This window comes from Mustela putorius, unplaced genomic scaffold (genome assembly GCF_011764305.1).
Source record: "Mustela putorius furo isolate JIRA1106 unplaced genomic scaffold, ASM1176430v1.1 tig00537227_pilon_pilon_pilon, whole genome shotgun sequence".
In the NCBI taxonomy this organism is placed as follows: domain Eukaryota; kingdom Metazoa; phylum Chordata; class Mammalia; order Carnivora; family Mustelidae; genus Mustela; species Mustela putorius.
This window is the reverse complement of record NW_025422368.1, coordinates 12,517,815-12,531,511: the sequence shown is the minus strand read 5'-3', so window position 1 is coordinate 12,531,511 and position 13,697 is coordinate 12,517,815. Positions and strand designations below refer to the sequence as shown.

General features: G+C 35.6%; 1 protein-coding gene across 9 annotated transcripts in view; it reads left to right on the top strand.

The window, feature by feature from the left end:
- Positions 1-13,697, top strand: part of PPHLN1 (periphilin 1) — a 156,766-nt gene that overhangs the window by 54,147 nt on the left and 88,922 nt on the right. For 7 of the 9 annotated variants that reach the window (XM_045073148.1, XM_004765554.3, XM_004765555.3 and 4 more), the window contains 2 exons: positions 1,990-2,198; positions 11,598-11,654. In XM_045073148.1, the coding sequence (XP_044929083.1) occupies positions 1,990-2,198; positions 11,598-11,654 (266 nt within the window). The remainder of the gene's footprint in view (positions 1-1,989; positions 2,199-11,597; positions 11,655-13,697) is intronic. The other 2 variants (XM_004765556.3, XM_004765553.3) reach the window with 1 other exon arrangement.

The window sequence follows — 13,697 nt, the reverse complement described above, 5'->3', positions numbered from 1 at the left end:
ATAGTTATAGCCAAAAAAATCTCCTCTTATCTTGTCACCGATGTGTCTAATTGTCTACTAACTGGCTGTTATGTGAGCATCTCAAACTTAACATATTCAGATCTGAATGTGGATCTCCTACCCTACCTCAGTTTCTCAAATCTGTTTTTCTCATTTCAGTAATTCATGATGCCAGAATTCTTGGAATCATCTTGGCATCCCTGCCTCTTATACTCATTAGTCAGACATTCACCATTTCCTGTTGAGTCTACAAAGATGTACACGTGTGCGTGCTCAAATGCTCCCCTTCTCTGGCCTTATCTAAGCTACCACTGTCTCTTGTCTGCATGAGTAAGCTCCTAGTTAGTCTCCTTGTGTACATTCTTGACTGCATTCACATGTTTAAAATCCGCCTCTTCTAGCCTGAGAGGTCCATGATGGGGGAGTGACTGCATGTATTTGGTTTATCATTGGGTCCTCAACCCCTAGTACAGTTCCTAAGACTCATGTGACACATATGTAGCCACTTGGTGGTCAGTGATGTTGATAGTGGCTTCTGTAGTTTTGCTCATTGAGCTTGACTGCATTAGAATTGCTCAAATACTTTATTTTGGCATTAGTATTTTGTCTGAGTTCATTTATCATAAATGAGTTTTAGCTGTTTTCTAATTTGGTCCAGAGAATCGTAATTGTATCTGTATGGACAATATATTTTGCGTGTTAATCTGCTAAAGGCTACTTTTATATTAGGGACTGCTGATGAATATGCTGAGATTTTCTGAGCATTTGAAATTTCATGCCATTCTCTTACTACTCTTCTTTCTAAAATGCAATTTTCCTTAATTTTAATGTGGAAATAAACTCACTAAATCTTCAATTAAAACCTGTTTGATGCTAGGTGTTCCTTTAAATGGAGGCTCAGGTCTTGATAGTTTTGATAACTTTGGTTTGCTTTGATATTTTAAAGTTGGTTTTGCTTTATAAAGTTTTACTCTGGATTTTCTTGCTACATTGAGTTGATATTGCTTAATAAGGAAATTTAATTTGTGAAAGTAGAGGTGATTTATTAAAAGCTGATGGTTAGAGATAAGCAACAATTTGTACACTAACAATGCAAACTCAAGAGAACAAGGACGTAATAGGTATATAGCAGGGTTTCTTAGTCTTGGCATTACTAACATTTTGGGTTAGATAGTTTTTTGTTGTATACTTGTATCAGACTTGTCCTAGGGATTGTAGGGTTTTAGTGGCATCCCTGGTCCCTACCCACCAACAGCAACCCTCCTCTCAAGTTGTGACAATAAAAAAATGTAGACACTGCCAAATTGGAACGCGGGAAGCAAAATCAAAGGAGTTAACTTCTATTAACCAACAGTTTATACTATGCTTAAAAGTGGATAAGACTCCATGAAATATCTCACTTGGGAAATCTTTGGTATTTTCCAGATGTCTGAGAGTATGGTAGCTATGTAGAATATTGTTAATGGCAAACCGAAGTAGAGACTGTGTGGCTGTATTTTTCACATCATAACATTTCTGTGTTTGCTTAAAATAAAGTAACTTTTGCTCTTAACCACCTAGTTCCACCCCCAAACTGATAAAAATGTATGCATTCTAAACATATATCACTGATAAAGTTTTATTTTATAGACTGACATCAGAAGTTAGGTGACAGGGTGCCTGGGTAGCCTACTCAGTTAAGCGTCTGACTCTTGGTTTCACCTCAGGTCATGATCTCATGTTGTGAGGTCAAGCCCCACATTGGGCTCTGCACTCAGCGCAGTCTGCTTCAGATTCACTCCCTCTCCCTTTGCTTCTCCCCCTGCTAGTGTACTCTCTCTCTTGCTCTACCAAAAAAAAAAAAAAGTTCGGTGGTAGTAAAAAAAAGTGGAAGTGGGGGGAGGTGTGAACCAAGATTACAACTTAAAGAGCTTATAATCAGAGCTTTTGCCTTTTGTATTGTGTATATAAGTTATAAGATATAATTCTTTTTTTTTTTTTTCTTCAAAGGGACATGAGAGATGGCTTTAGAAGAAAAAGTATCTATTCTACCCATTACACAAGAGACCGGTCTCCTCATAAAAGAGACCCTCCTTTTATCAGAGAATCACCTGTAGGTCGAAAGGATTCTCCACACAGCAGGTCTGGATCCAGTGTCAGTAGTAGAAGCTACTCTCCAGAAAGAAGCAAAACGTACTCTTTCCAATCTCAACATAGAAGTATGTATTTTTAAGACTTTTCTTAAAACTTCCACTAATGAGAATGTACTGATTCAGATTGTCTTATAGGTGTTATAAGATATATTTTTTAAACGTTTTATTTTGAAAATTTTGAAACCTACAGAAAAGTGTCAAGAATAATAAAATGAATACCACACACACATATTTTTGGGAACCATTTCAAGTTGCAGTCCACATTGACATTTTACTTCTCTCAGCACAGAAGAGGTGTGTTTATAATCATGTTGGAAAGTTACACACTCTTGTATTTTTTGCTAGTTCTATATCTTCTGTCTCTAGAAGATATCTGTCTATCCATCCATCCATCTATATTTGGTAGTATATTTTTCATGAAAAGTATCAGTGATTTCCCCTAAATATAAGGTATATAGCCTTACAGATTTTAGAGCTAAAAACCTACTTTAGATTCATTTTTTCCAACCTCCAATTTGTTGTTGTTGTTGTTGTTTTGTTTTTTAATTTGGAGTACCTAGACATGCATGGCATTCTGTGCAATTGTAGCATGTCATTCTGGCTGAGTTGCTTTGTATGTGTTGGAATAAATAAATGAAGCAACTTACTTTCTAGATAATCTGTTTTAGTTTTCTGGACTCCACTACCTGCAGTTGAGCTCATTCACAAACATTTCCTCATGTCTTCTTAACTTTGATAGAAGAATCGTCATAAATAAGTTAACACGGCACGAGCAGGTCAAGGTGAGAGAGATTCTCACTCTGATAGAAGAACACATCATGGAGGAAATCAACATTGGGGCTCATTGGGGCCCTTCCTTTTTTTTTTTTTTTTTTTTTTTAATATTTATTTGTTTGACAGAGAGATCATAAGTAGGCAAAGAGGCAGGTAGAGAGGGGGAAGCAGGCTCCTCGCTGAGCAGAGAGCCCAATGGAGGGCTTGATCCCAACACCCTGAGATCATGACCCGAGCCAAAGGCAGAGGCTTAACCCACTGAGCCACCCAGGCTTGGGGCTCTTCTTTTATTTTCAGATTTCTACAAGTATCTTCTAGGTAGAGCAAATTACATAAGCCAAGATACAGATACCAGAAAAGTCAAAAATATTTCTTTTTCTTTGCTTATTAACTTCCTTCCTATTAACTGTTTTTCCAAATAATCAGCTTAGTTTATGCTGTTTAATAGCATAATGTTTAATAGCAGTTTATTAGTTTAATAGCATTTGCTTCCTGCATGTTAGGAGTAATGGAAGATCACTTAAAATCATTAGATTGTCTCCGTTTTAACCCACTGCTGGATTCCAGTATTTAACGAACATTTATCAATTTTTTGCTGTTTTCAGAGCTAGGTAGAGTGGGGCTTCCAAAAAACATACTTTTGGATACATGGGTATGAATGGTCAATACAGGAGGTAAGAATGTCACTTGAAGTAGATTTAAAACAAACATAATCTTTTATATATGCCTAATTGCTTAAAATAAGCATAAAGTTCCAGGTAACTGAAAGCTTTACTGTGGAGTTCAGGGTCTACAGTTTGGTATTTTCTCCATTGTTTTACTTCTCTTCCTCCCTCTCCCCTTTCGGGATAAATAATATCTGAGTTTTAATGTACTTCACATGCACAGACATAAATATTAGCTAGACACCTTCTAAGAAGATACTTTTTTTTTTTTTTTGATGTATATGACTTAATCCAAATCTACTGATTTAATTAGGAGGAGGAGTATCTTTGGAAACTGATTATGAAGTCTTTTGAACAAAACATGAGTAAAATGGCAGCTTAAGCTTCTTGCTTGAGGGTGCCTGGGTGGCTCAGTGGGTTAAGCCGCTGCCTTCGGCTCAGGTCATGATCTCAGGGTCCTGGGGTCGAGTCCCGCATCGGGCTCTCTGCTCAGCAGGGAGCCTGCTTCCTCCTCTCTCTCTCTCTCTGCCTGCCTCTCTGCCTACTTGTGATCTCTCTCTGTCAAATAAATAAATAAAATCTTTGAAAAAAAAAAAAGATTCTTGCTTGATATGTTGTAGTGAATGTGTTACTTTAGATAGTTGTTAGTGAATTTGTCATATTCTTTCTTTTTCTCCTCTGAAACAGATTTTTAGGGAGGCATTTTCTCTCTGCTTTCGCCTGGTAGTTCGTGGTCAGAACTTTAAAATCTTGAGATGGAATGTAGATGGAATGTGCTGCTCCTGTATTAGGGTCTCTAGCAGACTTTCCTCTTTCCCCTTTGAGGCCTAGTACCTTTACTATCTGGAGTGATAAAAAGATAATGGAGAAAGCTGGGAGACTAAAATATGGTACAGATTGAGTGAAATAGAGTATACAACTTTGGTAACACCTTTATGGTTATTTTTATATATATATATATATATATATATATATATATATATACACACACACACATATATATATATATATATTTTTTTTTTTAAGTCCTTGAGCTTTGAAAGCGAAGTTCTTTAATCAAGAAAAAAAAAGTTTGTTCCAGGAAAACACTCTTTACAAGTTACGTGGGTTGATTACTTAACTGTTTGGGCTGAGCTATTTAAATGTTTTTCTATACTCATTTTGTGTAAATAGTTTTCAGAATAGTTACAAAAAAAATCATCTTGTAAAAACTTAATGGAAGTCTTAAACAATAATTGAGAAAAGGAATTTTTATGTTACATATTTGTGATGCCAGTTCTTTTTTAATCTAAAAGTCACAGATAATGATGGCACCTTGCTTTTCTTCAAAAAAGAACTGAGAAACAGGGTCCTTAAATTATCAGTTGTTTAAGTTGGGTTAATTAGTAAGTGTGTTAATTTAGTTTTTAAAGTGCATATTGAAATTTTGTCAGATTTTAAATGTTTCTATAAATAACAGGTAAAAACAATTTCCTTACTCTCCTTATGCCCTCATTTTGCTAAGTTTGACATTTAATTTTTTGGTTTTTGTTCACACTTTTTCAACATAATTTTAATTTAAGAATCACTAGTAGTTTGGCCATAGTAAGCACTGAAGGACTAATTCTTCATAATTCTTCTGTGCATTTAATAATATCTCTTATGCGGGGCGCCTGGGTGGCTCAGTGAGTTAAAGCCTCTGCCTTTGGCTCACGTCATGATCCCAGGGTTCTGGGATCGAGCCCCACATCGGGCTCTCTGCTCAGCAGAGGAGCCTTCCTCCTCTTTCTCAGTCTGCCTCTCTGCCTACTTGTGATCTCTGTCTGTCAAATAAATAAAATCTTTTAAAAAAAAACCTCTTATGTGATTATTAGCTACAAAATGATTTTTACTTTTTATCTCTACTTATTTCCCATTTTGTGCTTAAATCTACATACATATGTCTACATGTGTATTTTATTAAATTTCTTCTACTTAGCCTTTTGAGTTAATCCTGCGAACCTTGTACTGCTTTAGACTAATTATCTCCTAAATCAGAATGTTATTTTCATTCTGTGCTTTATAAGAATTTTCTGCCTATACCTTAATTGGACTAACTTGTTCATAGTTGTCATTGTAGTAATCACTGTATTATTATTTTTGGTTCCTTTTTGTTGTCCATGTTTACACATAAGTCCTAGCTAACCTCATTGCCTTTCCCGTTGTTTATTATGATATTGTTCTAGTTAAAATTGTTGTATGTATACCTTGTATATTTCTACTTGAAGTTTATTTTTATTCCTATTATCTAACTAAATTTCTCCCCGTTTGTCAACTGTCTCTCAGATATTTATTTTCCATTCCTCCTCTTTCTCAATTGAATCTCATTGTTTTCCTATCTTACTCTTTTGTTTAGGATAATAGTACTAATAGTGACACCAGAAATCACTAAGTTCAGTCTCCCATACCCTGAGGTTCTTTGTTAAAAATACTTCCTGTGATGAATTGACTCTTATCACAGTCCAGTCCATCTTTGTATAGTTCATTTTTTATAAAACAATTAAAATCTTTTCCTGTAACATTTCTGTAAGACTAGTCATTTATCTTAGAGCCATAAAAATGTTTCACCTTTTATGTTTTTGAAGAGTACCATCATAATCCTCTTGGTTCCCCCCCCTGCTTTAAATATATTTCGTTCCTTCAGCTACTCCTTTTGTTTGACATGTTTTCAGTACTTTGCTTCCCTAATTTTCTTTCTGTTCCTTTTAAGTTGTGATGCCAGAAGCTAACTTTTATTTTATCAGCCACATTGTATCACTGGCCCTTCCTGAGACTGTAGACCGTTGAACCTAAGCCATTTTCATATATGTTTTTACTAAACAATGCCCTTCAGCTGGTACTTTTTTCAGCCTTTACTCAAGCAGTTGCTTGAGTGTAGTTTATACATTAAAAGAAATCTAACCATGCTAAATTTTATCTAATTAACTTTGGCTTATTATTCTCTTCTAAAGAGGTCTTAAAATCTCTTTGAGTGATCTTGTATACTTGGAGCAGATAAAAATAGCTTTGTTTCATTGGCAAAGGAAATATGCTTTGTGTTTTGTATTAGTTATTAATAATTATCTTGAGTAGCATACAGTCAAATATAGAAACCTCTAGAGACCTCTGTCTGTGTACCTCAGCCATTTATCCATGTTGTTTTCAACCAGTTGTGATCCCTATCTTCTCTTTTTCCTTTTCTTTTGAGGATTTCATGGAAGACTTTGTCAAGTACTTTCTTGAAACTCTGAAGTTAGAAAGCATTTCCTTATTAAAACAGTGACATAAAGATTGCCTTACATGTTTTGTAATTCTGTTGTGGCTCCTAGGGAAGATTATTTAAATACATAGAAACTACTTCTTTGTTAATTCCTTTTAAACCTTTGTCTATGGATTAATGTCAAATTTATCACTATGCTTATACATTAATTAGGTTGTGTAACATTTTGTAGAATTTTTAAAATGTCATTACTACAGAAGATTTGCAAGTTTATTGTTTTGGTTGGTTTGTTAAGTTTGTTAAATTTGTTATATTTTTCTGTAGTTCTTACTTTGGGCCCTGCATCCGTTTATTTTCCTGATATCAGCAGCCATTATTAGGTATATTTATTTCATTCTATATAAGTCTATTTATATTTATGGTAATGTTAAAGGATTATTTTTCATTACTGTTTAGTCCTTTTTAAGGCATATCTACTAAAATAACTGAAAATGTACAAGAATTAAAAACACATTTTGAGAAGAGCATATTTGGAAGATAGACTCCATTATTGAACTTCTGTGTAATGGGAAAAGAGATCTTAAGACCTTTGTGAATATATTTGGAAGTCCACATGACTTTCTTTGGATGATACCTGAAATTCCAATAAATTTAATGGTTTAATTCTACCTTTGAAAAGAAGGCTTTCTCGGCGTTGGTTTAGAATGGCAGTGATAACAGAAGTTAGAGCGTGGATATTTCAGGCAGTAGGAAGGGATGAAAAGCCCATTCTCTTGCTGACTGAATATCAGAGCATTTCTTGGTTTGAAAGTCACTGTATTTGTGTACTGAACAAGGTCTTTTAATCATCAAAGACATATTTCACATAAATGGTTTGCCAAGCAAGACAGATCCAGTCTTTGCCTTCTGAGTCTGAGGTCTGGTTGGGGAGACAAACCAGACATTCTAAAGGAATAGATATGTTATGTGGTATCTGAAGGATGAGTAGAAGTTGGTGGAAGGATGTAGGTGGAACAGGATTATTGGGATGAGCTCTATCATGTGAAGAGATCCTGAACTATAATTTAGTATTTTCCTAGATCTTGGACCGTAATTGATCTAGTTTAATGTGCTGTTGAATTCTGTTTTACAATATTTTGTTCTTATTTCATATATTTCATATGTTGTTCTTATTTGTTCTTATCTATTGTTTACTCACAAGAAAGCTTTGTCTGTGAGTTTCGTGGGTGAACCGAGGAATACAGTTATGGCTTTTCTGGCATCAGAATGATTGAGATTCTAAATATGCAATCAGTTAATGATGTTTCCATATGTGTAGGCATTTATAGCAACCCTGTTTAGGGAGTTAGTGTGATCTGTCAGTACCACACATTCAGAATACATAGTATAATGTTTTACTTAGATATTTAAAAGCAAGCCCATGTGGTTTTACCCTGATGTATTAAAAGGAGAGTTCTGTTTAGAAGTTCACTTCCAAATATTCATGGTTAATACACCTTTACTTCAGCTTGTTATATTGCTAACCTCCTAAAAATGATTGTTTTGGAGAAGAAGACGTGGCACAAGCTTTCTGTACCCTTTATCTGTTTTTTTTTTTTTCTTGTTGATTTTTTGGTGTCTGTACCATAAGAGCATTTCTTGTGTGTCCTTTCTATTTTGCTTTCATACCTTCTTAACCAATAAGTCTCTGGGAAACCATGTTCTTCCTAACCAAGAGCCCCAAATTTGCATATCTCTGTCCATGATCCAGAAAAAATAAATTCTTTCCTTAGCATTTCTGTAGCCACCACATCTTCATTTGTTCATATCTTAATTTCTCTTCCAAAGCTTCAGCTATCAAAGGAGACATGGATGTCTTACTTGTGCTGTGAAGTTTGTTTACTGATAGGCTTTCATTCAGAGGTGTCTGTTTTGTCCTTGTATGGTAGGCACTGTACCAAGAATTGTCCCTAACTCACTCATCTCTGATGATTTTAATATTTTTTTCTGGTAGTGTCCTTTGTTCTTACATGGGTTATCAACCATTATAACACTTGATAGGCTTGGATTAGTTTGGTTCTTTTCATCATTACTTCCTCAGGAAAACCATATTTTCAGGAAGAAGGTATATTTCTGAAATTTTACTCTATTCAGAGAGTCATCAAATATTGTTGATATCAGCAATTCTAATCAAAGAGTCACTAAATACTGTTAAATTCTTCTAATACTTCCAAATGTTGTTGAATATTAAACTGCTTCTCCAGCTTTGATATCACCTCAATGGGAAGAACTTTTTACCTGATCTGTGGGACCAGTGTTCCTTTTCATCTTCTTCCTCCCCATTTATTCTTGTACTCACTAGTATGTTGACTTGGATTTCAGTTTTAGTACTGCCGCTGTCAGAACTTTCCTTTCCTGGTTTCTCTCTTTCAGCCTAATATGAAGTTCATTTTTTTTTAACATGTTACAGCAACGGTGTTGAGCCCTTTGGCCCTGCTGTCAAGCAGGGAGTTACTGTCTGCTTCGTAAGAACACATGTGGGGTGAGTTTAAAGTAATGTCTCAGTAGCTAAGGAGTGGCACCCTACTAGTTAAAAGTATAAAGGTATGAGTGAAAGAAGTGGATTTAAGAGACATTTGTATTCATAATGTCGGTTGGAGCCATGTAAGAATCGCCAGTGAGGATAAAAACAAGGTTAGGAGTAAAACACTCACATTTAGGAAACAATAACCAACAAAGAGGAAAGAGAAAGGTATAGTTAGGAGCATGGAAGAGGACAAACAAAGAAGTACAAAGGCATGGAAACCAAATGGCAGAATGTTAAGAAAACATTTTTATTTTTTATTTGTAAAAAATAATCTATGCCTAGTGTGGGGATTGAACTCATGACCCCAAGATCAAGAGTTGTATGCTCTGCTAACTAAGCCAGCCATGTGCCCCAAGAAAAACTTGTTTTTAAATCATTAAAATGATATAATGGAAGATAGTTTTAGTTCATTTTGATATAAACAGATCATTAATTAGTTTTAATATAAACAGATCATTGGAAACTCTAAGACAAAGAGTTTAAGTATGGTGGGGTTGTTTCCATTATCTTGTGTGTGTTAAAAAATAAAAACCCCTAAAACTTAGAGGGTTAATATAAGCACTTATTTAGGAATCTGCAATTTGAGCTGGGTTCAGCTGGGTGGTTTTATTGGTCCATTAAGATATTATTAAATAGCCCAGCCCTGTTTTTTATGGGTAGGAATCTGTAGTTAAGTGTAGTAATTCCTGCAATATCTTTGAAATTTGGTATTGAAATCAATAAACAGCACCAGTGGTGCACTGGTAAACTAACTCTTTAGGAGAATAACACATGATTTCTGGCATTTGCCATGGAGTGAATACTACCGTAATGACTGATCTCAGGTTACTGATGTGGAGTGACTTGGAGTTTGGAAGAGATGCAGGCAAGTCACTCTCATCAACTAAATGAGCCATCCTGATTCCAGACACTCTTGGGAAATACCAATGTTCTCATTTCTTGATCTACAAAGAATGGAAGACAAATTACAAAATAAACGTGATAAAATAGGAGTAAGTAAATGGGTAAGGAATTTTTTTGTAAAAGAAACATGAAAGTAAAAGAATAAATGCTAGTGTGAAGGCTCTGAACTGTTGCTGAGATGAATAAGGATTTGGCTAAAACAAAGAGAAGTGTTCAGTAATAGATAAAAACAGATCAACTGCTCAGGAGAAACAAAAATTGTCTTGATAACAGAGAGATCAGTGATCCAGGGGAGAAGGTTATTACATCTTTAACAACATGCTTACAGAACTAGGTTGGTAATATTTGCACATTTCTTGAAATATATATTTTTCTTGAAATATTTTTTTAATGCAGGGTGGTTTCTAATAGTGCCAAAACAATTCTCAGGGGGGAAAAAAGTAGAATTGGCAATTTGGAATCTATATAGGAAAATTTGAAGTGTTAAGGAGTGTTTGTCTTAATGGAAAGATATCTATTAGTATATTTAAGCTACTTAAAGAGTTAAGTACACGTGTCACTAAGAGTTTGCAGGTAAGGAAGCTAACAAAATCTTTACAAGATTGTAAATATGGGACAATTAGGGATTCTATCAAGACAGTAGTTGTGGATTTGTTTATAAAGAAAATCCATATAGAGAGTTTGTATAAAAAGTAGCAAGATTTTTTAAACAAAGCAAGATTGAGTAATGGGTTACTTTTGAGAGCAAGTCAGAATGACTCCTTGCAGATAGCTAGCTACTTACTGTAAGCCTAGGAAACAGATATGATATACCATGAAAATTTTACCAGTATTCCTTTTGATTTCTAGTGATGATTCATCTTTCTTTCTTGATTGTGTGTGTATGTGTACGCACGCGTGCCTGTGTGCGCGTGCGTGTGCGCGCATGCGCATGTGTGATTCTTGACCAATCCTTTGCTGACTTCATGAAGATTAGAATAGGTGCTTAAAGTGATGAGTAAGACCTGATCCTTACCTTCAACTTTTGGTGTCTTATATGATCCTTTTCTCATTCCTTTCTGCTCCTGTTATCTATGGTTAGCCTAATCTTAACACTTCATTGTTGTTGGACCCAATTAGCTTCTAATCTTAGAAACAGAAATTTTCTCCTGTTCTGTTACTACTCTTGAGTGGTGGTTGCTCAGGCATCCCGATTTGAAGACAGGGTAGGAAAGAGTTTAGGGTCACCAGCAAATGCTCAGAAGTTCATGTTCTTATCACTCCTACTTCTGGGTTCTTCTCTTGTCACTCCTGGGCACAGAGGTGATGGTGTTAATTCCTTCTTGCCCACCTTTCCCTAGAGTCCATCCGTGCTGGTGCCTCCTACAAACGGCAGAATGAAGGAAATCCAGAAAGAGGTGAGTTTTGAGCTAGATTTTGATTGGGGATTGTGAAGGGGTGGGGGACTTGAATTGATAGAGGTTACAGAAATGGGGAAAGTGTATACCTGCTCCATTAGTCTTTAGTTGGAACCAGAGTTTAATAGTAGTAGATCCAGGTTTTAGGATTGTGAGTTGCTTGGCTGGTCAGGAATAGCCACCTCAAAGGAGACTGAGATTTGTAGAACAAATAAATCTGACAGGCCTGGACAACAGTAGGATTAGGCGATTTCTTTTTACCTTTTCTGTGCTCTTTCTGCTGCCAACTGTAGCGTCCTTTTTCTTTATCCTTTGCTTCTTGCCTGTCCCTGCCCTTCATGCAACAGGTATATATGAATATATGTGGATATATGATATACTACCTGCTCTACCCTTCAGTATTCCTTTGCTTCTGCACACTGAGAAATCTGCTTGATTTAGCCCTTATGCAGCTAAAATCAGGAAAGATTCTAAAACTACATTTGGTGCACTATACTTGACATACTTGTAGTGCTGATGTGTTTGTGTAAGATTTTGCTAAGTAAGAGATTAACAGCTGCTTATTCTGTGTCTAGCTGCTATGTGTTGCGATTGAGCCTGTAATTATGCCTTTAATTAGCATAGTTCAATGTGCTGATTGGTTGAGCTCCTCACTTTTTTTTAAGGAATTGCTTATCTGAATAGAATGGGGAGGCCCTGTATCCTAAAGGTAGAAAAATAATTTATCTTTTCACCTAATTTTTGAGTACTTATTCTTTTCTTAAAGTACTTGAGCAGGGTAGCTCTGGATATTCAGAAATAAGCTATGATACTTGCACTTCTAGGAGCTTTTGTTGGAGTGGAATAGACTGACACTGTCACAATATGATGTGGAATTTGCCATATGTAACAGATACTGTAGGAATAACTAATTAAACTATGTTCTTAGTCATTTTGGGATGTAGTATTGCTTGGTATCTTACTTTTCATTTTTAAGGTCTACCAAGAACTTTTATTAAACTTACTGTGAAAGCCTCTTAATGATGCAAGTTAAAAGACTTGAAGGTTATGTCTTTTTATGAGACTGTTAGAGTTTCAGAGGTAGAATTCTGTGCCCAGAGCAACCTTGGTACTGTTGACAATTGAGTTTAGATAATTCTTTGTTTTGGGAAGCTGTCATGTGCATTTATAGGGGGTTTGAGCAACATCCCTAGCCTCCCCTTACTGTGTGCCAGTGGTGCTCTCCCACTTGGTGATAATGAAAGCATCTACATGTGTTGCCTGATCTTGAAGAGGTAAGAGGAGCATCTGTGGAAAGGCTTTCCAGGTCTGCAGGCCATTTAATAGAGCTGATACTCACTATTGCCTTACGTGGTCAGAAGCCTTGAGGCTCTAGGCTCCTGCTATCAATCTTGACCACAGCAGGAAGAGCTTCAGAGGCTTTTTGACTGAAGCTGGCTTTGCTTCAGTTTCAAGGTTGTTTTATGTCTGCTTTTGCCCTTGACTGCTTTCTTGGCCATAACCCACTGGCTAGTGTTGACCAGCTTCTATGTCAATCCAAACTTGGTGCCACCTTCTCCTTTTCTCTGTAATTTAATTTTGTTAGTTTTTTTTTTTTTTAAGCAATTAAGAGTAGAGGATTTATATTTGACACATACAGATAATTTAATGAAATGTTTTTCTATCAGTAACAACTCACGGTTATTTTTATGATTATATTTAACTAAAACAATTTTCTGTGTTGAACTGACTAAAGTAATATTTAAATCTAATCTTTGGCTTAAGTTTCTGTAACAGTGGTATGCATATAGCACTGCAATAGTGTCTGTAGTGACTAAAGATAAGGGTTAGTGACTACCTCACACAGACTTACTTTTGACCATTTAACAAATATTTGGGTACTTACTCATGCCAGGCATTAGGTTAGCACTCTAATTATAGTTTGCTAGTTTTTATTTTTATTTTTTAGACTAAATATTTCAGGAATATCTGCTAGATTTCCTACATGCCCCTTGCTTTGAGCTATTGTTTAATTAGCTCGTTTTCTTTGTGGTATTTATATAA